Source organism: Crassostrea angulata, chromosome 4 (genome assembly GCF_025612915.1).
Source record: "Crassostrea angulata isolate pt1a10 chromosome 4, ASM2561291v2, whole genome shotgun sequence".
NCBI lineage: Eukaryota > Metazoa > Mollusca > Bivalvia > Ostreida > Ostreidae > Magallana > Magallana angulata.
Window position 1 is genome coordinate 8,937,868 of NC_069114.1, and position 14,733 is coordinate 8,952,600.

The 14,733-nt window shown below is 33.7% G+C and overlaps 1 protein-coding gene across 1 annotated transcript; it reads right to left on the bottom strand.

The window, feature by feature from the left end:
- Positions 1 to 6,632: 6,632 nt before the first annotated feature.
- LOC128179572 (tripartite motif-containing protein 2-like) lies at positions 6,633 to 7,633 on the bottom strand. The gene has a single exon (XM_052847013.1). The coding sequence runs from the start codon at positions 7,476 to 7,478 to the stop codon at positions 6,633 to 6,635; it is 846 nt and encodes a 281-aa protein (XP_052702973.1). The 5' UTR covers positions 7,479 to 7,633.
- Positions 7,634 to 14,733: the final 7,100 nt, after the last annotated feature.

Sequence of the window (14,733 nt, forward strand, 5' to 3'; positions counted from 1 at the left end):
GGTTGCCATGACAACCATAAACTCATTTTTAAATTTAAAAAAACCAAATCATTTATCAACTATAATTAAAACATTTACCCTAATTACATTCAATGATGTGGTTAATTTAATGAATAGTTGTGATGTTAAGTCAGTGAGTATTACATGATAAGCCATTTTGCAGCGTTTTTATGCTGATATTTTCCCCCCAAAATTGACTTTTCCGAACAGTTTAGTACTGTTTTTGAGAAATAGACATCTACAGCATATTACCAGAAAATTATGATTCGTTTTTGAGATGGGGCCGATTTTGGCCCTTAGAATCCCTAGTTCTTTTTAACATGTCCCGGGTTACCCGATGACTGGGTTTACCCGGTTATACCCAAATGCGCGGTTTAAGAATTTTTTCCTAGACGGGGGGTTCCGAGATTTAGTATGTCAACATACTAGTGTTTAATAATTGGATTTGTAAATAAATAAATCAAGGAAAGGTTGAACAGGTGGTCTGGTTCCCTCCCACCATATTTCAAACCATGGACATTCATCCGTTATATGTTTATGTTCAAACGTATTAGATTCACAGTTGAGTATCCGTGAAGACGTTGAACCCTCTCGCAATGACAAAACAACTGGTGCAGACATTGCCAGGCAGGTCCTAAATTTGACAATTTAACTAAATATTTATCTTCACAACAATTGACGCACTTTACAACACTTTGCAATCGGATTTTGTTGGCTTTGCGCGAGCTATCGCATACGTTGCATGAGCTCTCGCATTCGTTGCATGCATTTTTCCGGGTGCGTTGCATGCATTTTTCCGGGTGCATCAAGTCTCTTCAAAATACTGGACATGCACGCTATTCATGCTATCAGATGCGACCGAATGCGATCTACATTTCTGCAATGCGCCGCACATCCTATCGCATTGGCGCACGTTCAATTGTTCGATCATCTAGTCATTCGTGCGACCCTATCGCATAACCTCACAACACTCGCTTTATTGTACAGCAGTCGCATACAGATTCAATGCGTTTACATCGCACAACGGTCGCTCTGCATCGTGCGAGTTTCGTACGAGTAATTACGAGAGAGAGACTTAGAGTCTACTTTGTTATATACTATTCATGTTTCACCGTGTTAATCTTTAAACTAAGCGTGAAACTGGGGAATCAGCTCTGTGGCTGCTGAGCTACTCGCTTTTACAGGAAATATATATCTATACTTCTATACTACTATATTAAAATAATTGACTCGAATTTTTGGGCTTTAATACCAAGGACTCGGAAGAGTACTGTCATTTGTTTTATATATTTTCAACATTATCGGCACTTGAAGATTACCAATTTGTTTTTATTTTTTCTCAATCAAGCTTCGCTAATTAATAATCAACGAAAATTCCTTTTAAAAATCCGGAAATCGTATGGATTTTTCGGATTTTACAATCTTGCGCATGCGCATTACATTCACGCTAAATCACGGGAGGCTCTTTAGTTTTTGTTTCTACAATATTACATTTGCATGGATAAACTCAGAAACGATATTACAAATTCGTGTAAATTTTCATTGAAAATTTGTCATACAATCACAGGAATTACGGGAGATAAGTCTAACTCAGTGCATTTAATATGAAAAACACGATAGTTTCGAGTGTCAACTCGAAGCGAATGAAAAACACTGCTGGAGAAAGTGTTGAATTCTTTATTAATATGAATTGAATTTTTAGATGAAAGGTATTGGCAGCCCTCAAAATGGTTTATTATGAATAATTCGACTGTTATTTTCAAAGTAACTTCGTTAATTTTCTCCAAAATCGTTTTGGAGCGATTCTGCAATTTTTTGCTACATTACGGGTATATGGGAGGCATTTTAACTGTAGTATCTGAAGGCCTGTCCCGAGACACAGTGTAGGGAAATCAATAGCATTATTGTAGGCTTAAAGCTTTATTATGTAAATGGCAACAATACGGTGTATCTATTTCGTAAATTCCAATATCATATACAATCTCAACCCGTGCACGCACGGGTTAAAGTCTAGTCTGATTTAAAACAAATCAAAAGTCCTAATTAATAAATTTAGAATTGATGTTTATTCAATTAAAGCAGGAAAGAAAGTGCAATAAAATCAATAAAAAATGTACAACAATTAAAAAGATTTTATATTCACCACTCCGGAGAAATAAGAAAATACAACAAATGAAATTAAGCAAAAGTTTCCAAAAATGTCAACTATTTTACCACTAATTCTTAGCATTTTTCTGAGTATTTAAAGGAAAACTTTGCATAGAAAAAAATAAAAATGATCAATAGAAAAATATGATTATGCATATTGTGACCATTTGATGACATTCAAATAATATAATATAACAATTTTGTTTGATTCAAAAAACATTATTTCTCTTGTATTGATTTAAATTCAAAAACATCCATATAATGCATAATCATGTATTACTCATTGTCTAAATACATTGTTTTAGGAAAAACGTCAAATAAGATCAAATACATTTTTAGGTCCGATTAGATGAAAAATATTAAACACTCAAAAAAAAAACCAAAAAAAAAACAACAACTAAAAAAGGATCTTAATATTTTGTGGATATCGATGTGGATTTTTTGAAGTTTTGAACATTCATCAGAGAAAACAAGGTTGAATGGAAAACTTAAACGACTACTCTTATTCTTAAGATCATATGTCGATAATGATATAATCAGCTCTTACAACTTGAATTCTAATTGGAATAACATACATTTACCACTCCTCTTTATAAGTAATGGGCCTTAGTCCCTTTGTGGCCATTGCTGGTAAAGAACTGCTACTCGTCCCTTAAGCATTGTCATTAATGTGACATAACGTTTGCTGATAGCTATATATATATAATATATAAAGTGCATTACCGTAATTAATCTAGGAAAAACAAAGACTATTGAAGTGTTATAGATAAACTCTCATATAATATAAATAAAAAAGAGGCCCATGGGCCACATCGATCACCTGAGGAACAATAGGTATGATATATAATATAAAAATTATAAATAAAATCCATTTTTCCCCCTGGATATTCTTATTTTTATAATCATTAGTCCCTTTTCTAACAGGATGATTTTATAGTCATATCACAAGTTGAGTATTGCAGTTTTCAAATAGAACCTTAACAATTGTTTATATATGGGATATAAACCTATATCAAACTCTGACCCTTCTTTTGAGGCCGAAGAATTGTCCGGGTGCCAAAGTCCTAACAATTATAAAGAATCATCTGGCTGATTAGTTTCCGATCAGAAGACTTTTAATGATTTACTATACATATTCCTATGTAAAACTTTGACCCCCCCCCCCATTGTGGCCCAACCCTACTCCCGGGGGGTGTCATTATTTTCATAACTTTGATCTACACTACCTAAGTATGCTTCCAAAGAAGTTTCAGCTTTCCTGGCTGATAAGTTTCTGAGAAGATTTTTAAAGATTTACTCTTTATATTCCTATGTTTAAATTTGACCCCCATTGTGGCCCGAACCTACCCCTGTGGGGTCATGATTTTCACAAATTTGAATCTACACTACATGAGAATGCTTCCACACAAGTTTAAGCTTTCCTGGTTGATAAGTTTCTGAGAAAATTTTTAAAGATTTACTCAAAATATTCCTTTGTAAAACTTTGACCCCCCATTGTGGCCCCACCCTACCCTCGGAGGTCATGATTTTCACAACTTGGAATCTACACTACCTGAGAATGCTTCCAAACAAGTTTCAGCTTTCCTGAATTAATTGTTCTTGAGAAGAAGATTTTTGAAAATTTCTTAAAATTTTTCATTAATTTCCAACTATCTCCCCTTGAAAAAGATTGTGGCCCCTAATGTTCTCAACTTTGTATTCCCTTTGCCTAAGGATGATTTGTGCCAAGTTTGGTTGAAATTAGCCCAGTAGTTCTTGAAAAGATATGTTGAAAATGTGAATTGTTTACAGACAGACGGACGGACGACAGACAAAATGTGATCAAGAAAGCTCACTTGAGCTTTCCGCTCAGGTGAGCTAAAAACTAATTATGCACAGTTTGTTCACATGCAATATGAATATTTGTTCACTTACACAGCTAATTTGTTTTCAGATATTTTACTGCACAAGAATAGCCAGTTTACAAGTAATATGAAATAAACAGTTTAAATCTGTGCACATACAAAAATGATATTTTGAAAAGGTATTCAATGTATAATGATCACATTTTGTACCTAAAAATGAATGGTTCAATATTCTAAATCATAATATTATTTTGAAATTGTTATCAAATAAAAAATATTCGACCAAAAGAATTTTCAAAATTTTGATTGTTCTCTAATTAATTGCATTGCACCTTGAATTATACATTGATCAAAGTCTACAGGCAACGCATGTTTTATTAATATATTCTAAAAAGTAAGTTGAATTTCATATAAATCTCTTGGTGAGTGTATGCATAGACATTCTTTTGATTAAAATATGAAATAAAGTCAATCATTCATCACTGATATTTTAACAAAATTAAATTTTTTTCCTTTTCATCAAGGAAAGATATCTCCTTAAAAAAGTTCTAGGTGCAAAATGGCCAGCTTCTTATATGTTGTCAGTCATGTAAATTTGGTTAAGGACGTTGTTTACTCAGGGTTCGAGTTCTCAAATCCGGATTGTGAAAAAGTTCAATTTCATGAGTAAAACTTGTTTTAAATACGAAAAGTATTTATCAAATGAATTATTATTGACATAACTATAGATAATTTTACTAAATTATGGAATTAGGCTCTGACAAAGTTTGACTTTCAGCAAAACAGAGGAAATTCGGACTAAATATTTCAGATTTTGTTTTCCACTTAAATATTTTTGGTAGTGTTATGATATTTAAAGTTAAGATTCTATTTGTTAGTCAACATAATTTTGCATATTTTGTTGGTTTATTTTGCTTTTTCGTTTAGATAAGCGCATGGCACACACTACAAAAATATTGAAAAATGCTCAAGAATGATAAAAGACACCATATCTCAAAATTTTGAACATTGACCTCATATAAATTCCATACCAGCAGAGAAAGGTCAATATACTTAGTTTAAAACTATTAATGTTTTAGCATTATCATCATTCAGTTTTTTGTTATAATGAATCAAATATGGGTAGTAATTTTAAAACTGATAGAGGAAATTCGGACTAGAATATTTATAAAAATTGTGAATGAAAACTTAATGCTTTTTCATTTGTTAAAGAGTTAAGCAATTTGTATCATTTTCACAATTAAGAAAATCTCAACCATAGTGTAAAATTTTTATGGATTTTTCTTAAATTTTCAAAAAATATTCAATGGCCATTAACTCAAAAAGTAGGTCATTGACCTACTTTTTTGAAGGTGAAGAATAACACTACCATGTAAAGTCTATAACACACAATAGTTGGTTTTTCATTATCATCAGTGGAATTTTTTTTTATTCTGAGTAAACGTCATCCTTAAATTCACTTTTGATGTAATCTATACTCTGTCTCAAGTGTTTGCTTCCACCACTTTTTGCTTGATATTTCAATAACAGTAAATACCTTTGTGCTCAAACTACGTTCATCCACTAAATATAAAAAATGTCCAGATTATCTGTTTTGAAACGCCCCCTTTACCGCTTCAGGTTTCAATACACATCCCGAAATTGAAAGTCTACGGAGATTTTGCATTGCAACAGCCATTAATAGGCCCGGATGATAACGTTAAAAAATTGCGCGATGTACTCCGAGTGTATTCCGAATGGAGAAAAGATGTAAACATTCCCCATTATAAATCTCCGTAAGGAATCTGTTTTCGTTCCTGTTAATTTTTCTGCGTGGAAAAGGATAATTGATCAATGAAGATATCTTGGATATATTCCCTTTTAACGATTTCAGCTGTATTTCTTCCACAGGTATGTGTAATTTTATTAAAAATCATCAAAAAGCGATGGAGGCAATAACTTGGGACAGACTATAGCAATACATATTAAACTAATTCTAAATTATTCAATTAATTAATAAAATTATTGTTTAATATCCCTTCATTACACATTGAATACCTTAAATCCACATATCAGTTCGATGACATTAAATAATTAAAACTACATGTATTGTAAAATGAATACAGTCACACAGTCTTAAAAACATCTAATAGATTGTCACTCTGTTTACATGTGATACATGTTTCATACGAGATATAAATTAAGTTAGTGATCATTTAGAAAATTTATACATGACCCATTAACGCAGATTATATGTATTTTATCTTTATGACAAATACTTGTACAATATAAACACACACAGCGACCTACGAAAAATCACGGACTGCACAAAACATTCATGATGATAGACTCCAGTTCCAATAGAAGATGATTTTGCTGTTTCTTTAAGCTAGCGCACTGATGTACATTAACAGTAATTTAGTGAATTTTACTTACTTTTTACTTTTTTGACGTGATCAAATCTATCATAAAGCCCGAAGGGCTTTATTGGATTTGATCACGCCCGACCAAAATTATCACCTCATAATACTCAAAGAATGATCCATATATATATATATATATATATATATATATATATATATATATATATATATATATATATATATATATATATATATAATTGGTTCTTTTGATTTCATATAATTTATGCAGTTAATTGATTTACATGTAATATAGGATTTTCTTCACTTTACCTGTGTCACACTCGGCCACAAAGAGGTTGTCTCTGGTGTCCACACATAAACCCCATGGACGGTCTAAATCACAGTTGTCAATGTAGCGGAGGAACTGTCCGTCCTGATCCAGGATGTGGATACGGTGGTTGTAATAGTCTGCTGTCAGGATCCGACCCTGGCTGTCTGTTGTGATGCCCAATGGACTAAATGATCCCTTAGTAGTAGAGGGAGGACCAGTGTAGGTAAACCGGAATTTTCCGGCCTGATTGACCACCACTACTGCACCGGCGTCACAGTCTGACACACAGATATCTAGGTTCCTGTTCTCACTGATGTATTTCATGTCACCATATAGATAGAGACGTTGTACTTTGTCATCGTACTGAATACTTTGTTTCTCTGTGGAGCCAGTGTAACACACGACTTTGGATTGTTTATCATCACTGTCCATGACAACCAGGAGGTCACCAGAGGAGGTACTACAGACACCGCGAGGTTCCCACCCCCGTAGTCTGATCAATGTCTGTATTTGTTTATTCTTCACTATGTTCACAGTTCTATCTTTGTAATCAGTATAAACTAGATCCCCACTCCTTGTGACTGCTATGTCGTCTGGTTCGTTTCCTGACTTGGATTTGATGGACTCCATTAGTTCCCCCCGGAGGTTAAAGAGTTTCATCATGTTATCCCCATGCGTCCAGATTTCTGTATCATTCAGACATGTCACACCGAGTAGATCTACATACACTGCAGTGTCTATATCTGTGATAAGCCAGGGTACATCCATCAGTGACCGGTCTTGCGCAGAGTACGCGTCTCCAAGTGGCGGCATGACTTGTTCCTCTATAGTGAAGGATAATGCTGAGAGAGAACCAAACTGTTCAATCAGCTGATCTGTGTGGATTTCCTGGGGTCTAAAGTTTGGTAAGGACACTTTGAGTTTAGGAGGCAATCTTCTGAATTCAGCAGTCCTGGATTTGTACTCGGAGACAAGGCAGACATCTTTGGATTTCAGTAACTTCTTCATTTCAGCAATAGTCTGTGTGATTTCAGAAATGGTGTGTTTGATTTCATCTTCCTGTGTATTTAGGACGACCAAGTGTTTGGATTCCATTTTCTTCACGTTAGATTTCAGGTTTTTGATAATTGTGTCTATTTTTCTGTGCCAGACTTCTCCTTGTTTGTCAATTGCTGTTGTCAATTTTTTGGAGTTTTTACTCAGATCAGCTTTCTGTGCTGGGATATCAGATGCAATGTCTTTGTATTTAGGATAAATGAATTGCTCAAATTCTTGCAAATCTTTTCGCACCTTTTCCGTTTTGCTTTCGAATGTTTTAAGAATATCATCTTGTATATGTCCTAAATGTTTTTTAGAAGAAATGCATTGTACACAAATAGGAATGTCACATTGTTCACAGTGGAGTTCACATTGTTTGGTGGGGTGTTTCCTACACTTGGGATAGTTCAGGGTGGTTAAATATTGATTAAGTGGCACCACTTTGTGAACAATAGAGGAATCAGAGAAATGTTTCTCTACACAGTCTTTACACATATGTATGTGACAAACTTCACAGTACATGGGGGCCACAGAGTCCTGACACAGGGTGCAGCGTACAACATCCTGGGCACTGTTCCTGGGGTCCATGGTCAGGGAACCTTTATGTACTATCTAGAGGGATCAACTTTTATCTGAAAAAAAATTTAGAACATGTAAATTTATATATTGTCCAAATTACATGATTGAATAGAATTAAATGTAATATTTATTATGCACTACACATATTTTATACTTTACTTACCATAATTATATTAATTTATACCATTACCCGCTATCACTTTTGTCGGTGGAAATTATTTATCAACAACAGTTTTGATTTAAATGTTTATATAATTTGATAGAGTCTATATGAAAATATCACACTAATTAATATATAAATAAATCACTTAAAGAACTTACTCAATTAAAATACCAAACTTCACTACCCAGCATGTCGGGTTCTGGGTGTTTTACTTTGTTCTGGTCTCCCAGCTACCGGTCAGATTTAATTAAAGGTTGCATCATCCTCTGCCCTCAGTCTACATGATGATGACAAAATGTTGTTCTTTATCAACACAATATGGTTCATTTGAAGATATTGTTCAAAATCAAAGAAAATAGCTCTAAATCAAAGTAAAAAAGAACCAATTAATCCAAAACATATGTGTAAGACCTCAATCACTGATATGATATATTTACACTAGCCACATATAGTATCCCCATTTGCCCCCCCCCCCCCCTCCCGGAAAAATAATTACAAGTTAAAGAGAGTTGGGTAGGTTTTATTATGAAAAAAAAAGCCGAGTTGAAATAAGAAGTCATACCTGCATGTTCAAAGACTACCAGAGATGATTTTCTAGAACAACTTTGGAACCACAATGTTATAAACTATTGAAAAACTTTACAAATTCAACATGGCGGGTTGTTGGTGAATATTGTTCCTAAGTCCACCTACCTGTACAAGGTCGCGTGATTCAGACTTATATTTCAGGTACAAATATCACAGGTAATCTGACATGGATAGATAAATCTCTCATATCTAGGTCACACAATGTTAAAATGTTTGAACGGGAACAGCATTCTTTATTTGGTCAAAACAGAAAAACAGTATAAAACATTTGGTTTATATTTTGTTTTTTGTTTTTTTTTAAAAAGCATGCATCCCTTATCAAAAACATATTCTGAAATTGTGTGTTAGGGGAGGAGGGGTGAGGTGTATTTAGAAATCAGACTGATCAATCCGTTTTTAGAAACACGTACATTTTGTACTTAATAGCTTAAAGCCCCTTTCACAATTGGCGCACGAGCAGAAGCGACAAAATATTCGTGTGACCTATAAAATGAGATATGAATCGTAAACTGTTGCCGAAATAATCGCATTTGAAAAAAGTATTCGTACGAAATTCGCACGATCTAAGCGAGCGTTGTGCAATATAAACGCATTAAATCTTGCGATATATCTTGCGTCTATGTTTTACAATGAAAGCGACTGTTGAAAGATAATGCGATAGGATCGCGCGAGAGACCAGGTGATCGGGCGATTGAACGTGCACCAATGCGATTGGACTTGCGATCATGCGTTCCATGGTACAAATGCTCGTGCGAGTCAGAGGGGGTATATATATCGTCCATTTTCGACGCTCTTCAGTAGACATAGTTGAAAGCGAGAAAACATGCCGCCCCAAAAAACCCAGATGCAGCAGCATTTATTATTATACCTCAATATGATTATTCTATTATAATTGTGAAAGGGGCCTTAGATATTCAAAAATGAATATAGTTTAAAATTGTACTTTTGGAAATTTGCTTTCAAAATTATCAAATAGATTTAGTTGAAAAAAAGTTGAATTTTAAATGTTTACGACTAATCAAATGGGAATTAGCGTTGTCTTAATTCCCCCCCCCCCCCCCTCGTCTTCTTAAAGCTAGCTCATGTACAAAACGACTGGCTCCAAATTTGAGAAGTCACATATTATACAAAAACGCTCGCAAAGTGTTATCAAATAGAAAAAAATATATACGTCCAACACAACATATCGTGATCAGTTTATTTATTTTAATGCTATTTACTAAATTACAAACTGTGAGTTGAATAAACTGAATTGGCCATAAATCGAATAACGCATGTTTAAGGATAAAAAAATCTTTAACAAAAGACACAACTTGATATACCGTACAAACTTAACATGCAACTACCTTTTCCTTGCAATTAGGAGACGAGAATCGGAAAAATTTAATAAACTTTAATAACTGGTTTATCTAGATCAAAATATCAAACCTTAAAATAGCAATATTTTTTTCTACTCATATCTGTAAGACCTCTTGCAGTGCACTGAGCTTTGCTCTAGTTTATCATGATTTTACAGAGTGTTGTAGATAGCAAACATTCAAACAGACGTCTCTTTTATAATTTTAAGATTACCTAATTACTAGTAGTCGAAAGCATTTGCATTGTCCAAAACTATGTTCTAAAGACTTTCTTGACACAAGATCTCACGGTGAATCATTTGCATGGCCAATATATTTCCGAAATATATCTTGTTTTTTATTTAATGTAGACCGTTGTTTTAGGATATTCATCTCTGAGGAACTGGCGACAAAGGGAAACAATTTTCTTATTCCTCCAAAATAATAAAAAAAATAAACCCACCGGGTTTCAATTACTAGTAATTAAGATGTGCAATATAATATTGCGTTCTGTATTTCAAAAAGGCCTAAAATGTAATTCAACAAGTCTGAAACACATTAAGATAAAAAAGTTAAATGAATTAAAGAATGGTAAAAATCCTGTATTCATTCATTAACTAACTTTTAAATTAAAACGTCGGAAACATGTGGTTGTTTACACCCTTGATAAAACTGTATCGTTGCATGCATACATGTTTGATTTTAGGAGTCACCAATTCCTTTTATTTCATTACTAGCATGTCTGGTGAACATTTTGCGATTATGTACATTGCTTGTCTCTTAAATGTCATTCGGACAATTTTGTGGATTGATAATTCGACAATATATTGGGTTTTGTAGTCTGTGGTTATCCCCGCCAGTTACTCTGTCTACATGTACGTCATGATCAGTTGAATTCGAAAGCTTGAGGTAAGACGATACTTTGGATTCAGATAAGTGAGGTTAAGAGTTATTTCATAATGACATACTCTTTAGAAAGAGCAATAACTCTTGCATCGTTTTTCTTTCACCAAACATGCATCGTTGTCAATTTATTTCGTAAATATTGGGGGTTCTTCACTAAAATTTAAATTCAAAATTTAATTAAGTTCTCAAACGTTTTAAGATGTATTTCGTCAAATAAACTTATCACAGTTATACAATACATGTATGTATGTACATGTACCAACAAGGTGAAATTGAAATTGAAATAAGTTTGAGCTTTTATAGAACCAGGTATTCGGGAGTCGGTGATGCCAGCGTTTTGACCGTTGCTCTCAGCTGCTGAGTTGAACAAATATGACAATCGCATATAGAAAACAAACACAAACGCCTCCAGCTATTATTTTGTTTGTTTTAATATTATTTCAAGTCCTATATCAATAACAAGGTTCGTCACAGTCACCATTCTAAGTTATATTTAGAGCGGCTCTGTAGCAACCTCTAATGATACACCGTCCACTAATGATATAATGTTGCATTAGTGATCAGGATGTTGACCACTAATGATATAATTTTATCATTCATGAACAACCTAACCGCCCACTTATGATATAATTTCAGATTAAAATCATTAGCGGACAAAAATCGTAACCTCGAATGATATTGAAAAAAAGAGTGAAATAAGTACTACCTTGACCACTCATGATATACATTTGCACATTTTCAATTTTATTATTGGACGGATTTGCAACCTTTAACGATATATATATATATATATATATATATATATATATATATATATATATATATATATATATATATATATATATATATATATATATATATATATATATATTATCATAAAAGGTTGCAAATCCATCCACTAATGCGATTGAAAATGTGCAAATATACATCATTAGTGGTCAAGGTAGTACTTATTTCACTCTTTTTCAATATCATTAGAGGTTACGATTTTTTGACCGTTAATGATATAAATCTCATATTATATCAATTATCATTAGCGGATGGTTAGGTTGTTCATAATGATGAAAAAAAATATCATTAGTGGTCAACATCCTGACGACTAATGCAACATTATATCATTCGTGGACGGTGTATCATTAGAGGCTGCTACACGACTCATCTGCCACGATTTTCTGGCCGCGATTCGCATGCAAAATTGATAGGTTAATATAAATCCGGCCGCCGTTTATAAATTTATTACTTTTTAAGTAAACTTTTGCATCGTCCACATGAATCAACGATACATCTGTTCCTTTTATTAAAAACCATGCCCAGAATTCAGTCTAATGTTTCTCTTATCGATAAAACTAGAAAAAGAAGACGACTGGAAGTGAATGAATTAAATATATATTTGGGGGTAGACCTTTCCTGTTTGGTTGTTACATTTGTCGTGTTAAAGCAATAGAGAATAATAAAGACTTAAACTGATAAATGTAAATGAGACTGGTCAATTAAGCTGACATGAATTCATCAAAGCATTTCGTCGCCATATTAGTTTTGATCGCTCCACTACTGCCACTGGGGCATATACCGGTCGAGAAAGTTACGGTCGGTTGCTTTCCGATCAAGGCATTAAGGTTGCACGCACCTCAAAATGTATAAACTACACATAGTAGTAAAGTGTTTGTAATAAAGAATAATGGAAACAACAATCAACAAAATACAAAATATATTTATTCTTTGAAAGAATTTCCAAGGTACTAGTATCCGTATTATTTTGCACAGATAGTGCAGCCTTACTTCACATGCACATCAAACACGTGTGTCGTTAATATGTCTGCATCTTTTTGAAAACCCTTGCGACACTACATCCAACGCAGTAGCTACATGATAGTAAATCCAAGAAAGTAACAACGTAACATCGTTTCCATCCGTTCCTACAAAAACGCTCCGTTTCTAAAATCCATGCGATCATTGACATTGCTCAATCTTCCACCGTGTTTAGTTGCGCATGTGCAATGTTATAACATAACAGGAAAACAATTTAAAATTATCGAGGATTTTTGAAGTATATGTGCCTTGATTTCAGTCTGTCTTGTTTCGTCGTTCACTGGATATTCCTTGCCAGTTCAGTGGTTGTCATAATATTTTTGTTTACAACGCGTTTCTACACGTCTTTTCGTCCAAGGTAACATGTTCGGGTGTATGAAATACCTGAATGCGGTGAAGCATGAATAGTGCTCTCGGCCTTATATAGGGTATGTGCATCGATAAACAGAACAGTAGAAATCGACATCTAATATGGCGGTTGTCTGAGATAAAAAGGAAATAATGCGTATTTATAAATTCATGTCAGCTTTAAAGGACAGGTCAGGAAAAAAAACCCAGAAAATTGTCCAGATCAGCCACTTAGTGCTAATGAAGGCGAGAAGGTGGTCTCATGTCCAAGGGAAAAGTTTCACCCAGTGGTGATATGTTAAACTGACAGTGGATATATTAATGGCTTTGTATGATGGTCTAAAATTGTTATCATAAGCGATTAATACAGAATGTTTTGATTTTAAAATTTCTAATATTCGTAAAGTTTTCGCTCGTTGTGAGAAATTATCATTTCCGGGATTTGCGTCAAATTTAACTATAGTGTTTCTTCAATATATTCTTGTCTATTAAGTGCAAATTTTCATGCGTGTCTTGGAAATTGAACTGCATTTCCAGTGCGTTTCAACTTGAATTTCTTAAAAATCTACATGTCTACAACTATATAATTTAAAAAAAATTCAAAATTGAGAGACGAAATTAAAGAAACAATTTCAAATATAAGACAGCTCTGTTATACACCCCGTTCAATTGTAAAGCTCGCCTGTGAAGTTCGCTTAGCATTCAAACAATAGAATTCACAACGCTTCAAGAATAGCAGAATTTGTTGTATACTGCAAAGGCTTGATTTTCTATTCAACCTGCAACGATCCCCTTCTATTGATTAGTTAGCTCGTCCACTGACCGAATGGTCAAGGGCGTTGTGCATAACCAATAAAAGTAATTATTTTTTTTCTAAAATAGAAATAGGATTATACATAGAGGACCAAGGAAGATGTAATACGCCTTAAAAACAAAGTATTTACTGAAGTGCATGAGACTTTTCGGCACTTTTTTCTATAGCGTAGATTCTATTGATGTGTTCTACGCGCGGTTCCGAATACATACGAACGTGTATTCACGTCAAACTAACCTTAATAATTGTTTTACCCCCCCCCCCCCCTAAAAAAAAAAAAAACAAAAACAAAAACAAAAACAAAAAAACCAACTAAAGAACATTTATGATAATTTAATCATAGATCATTTTCTTTTGTACATGTTCGTGCGTTAGAAGATCTTAATTAAATCATAGACATTTACTGAACAGTTAAAGTGAGTGTTATAGATGTAATCAAATTACTATGCTGGCAAATGAATTGCTCATAAGCCGAGAAACTACATG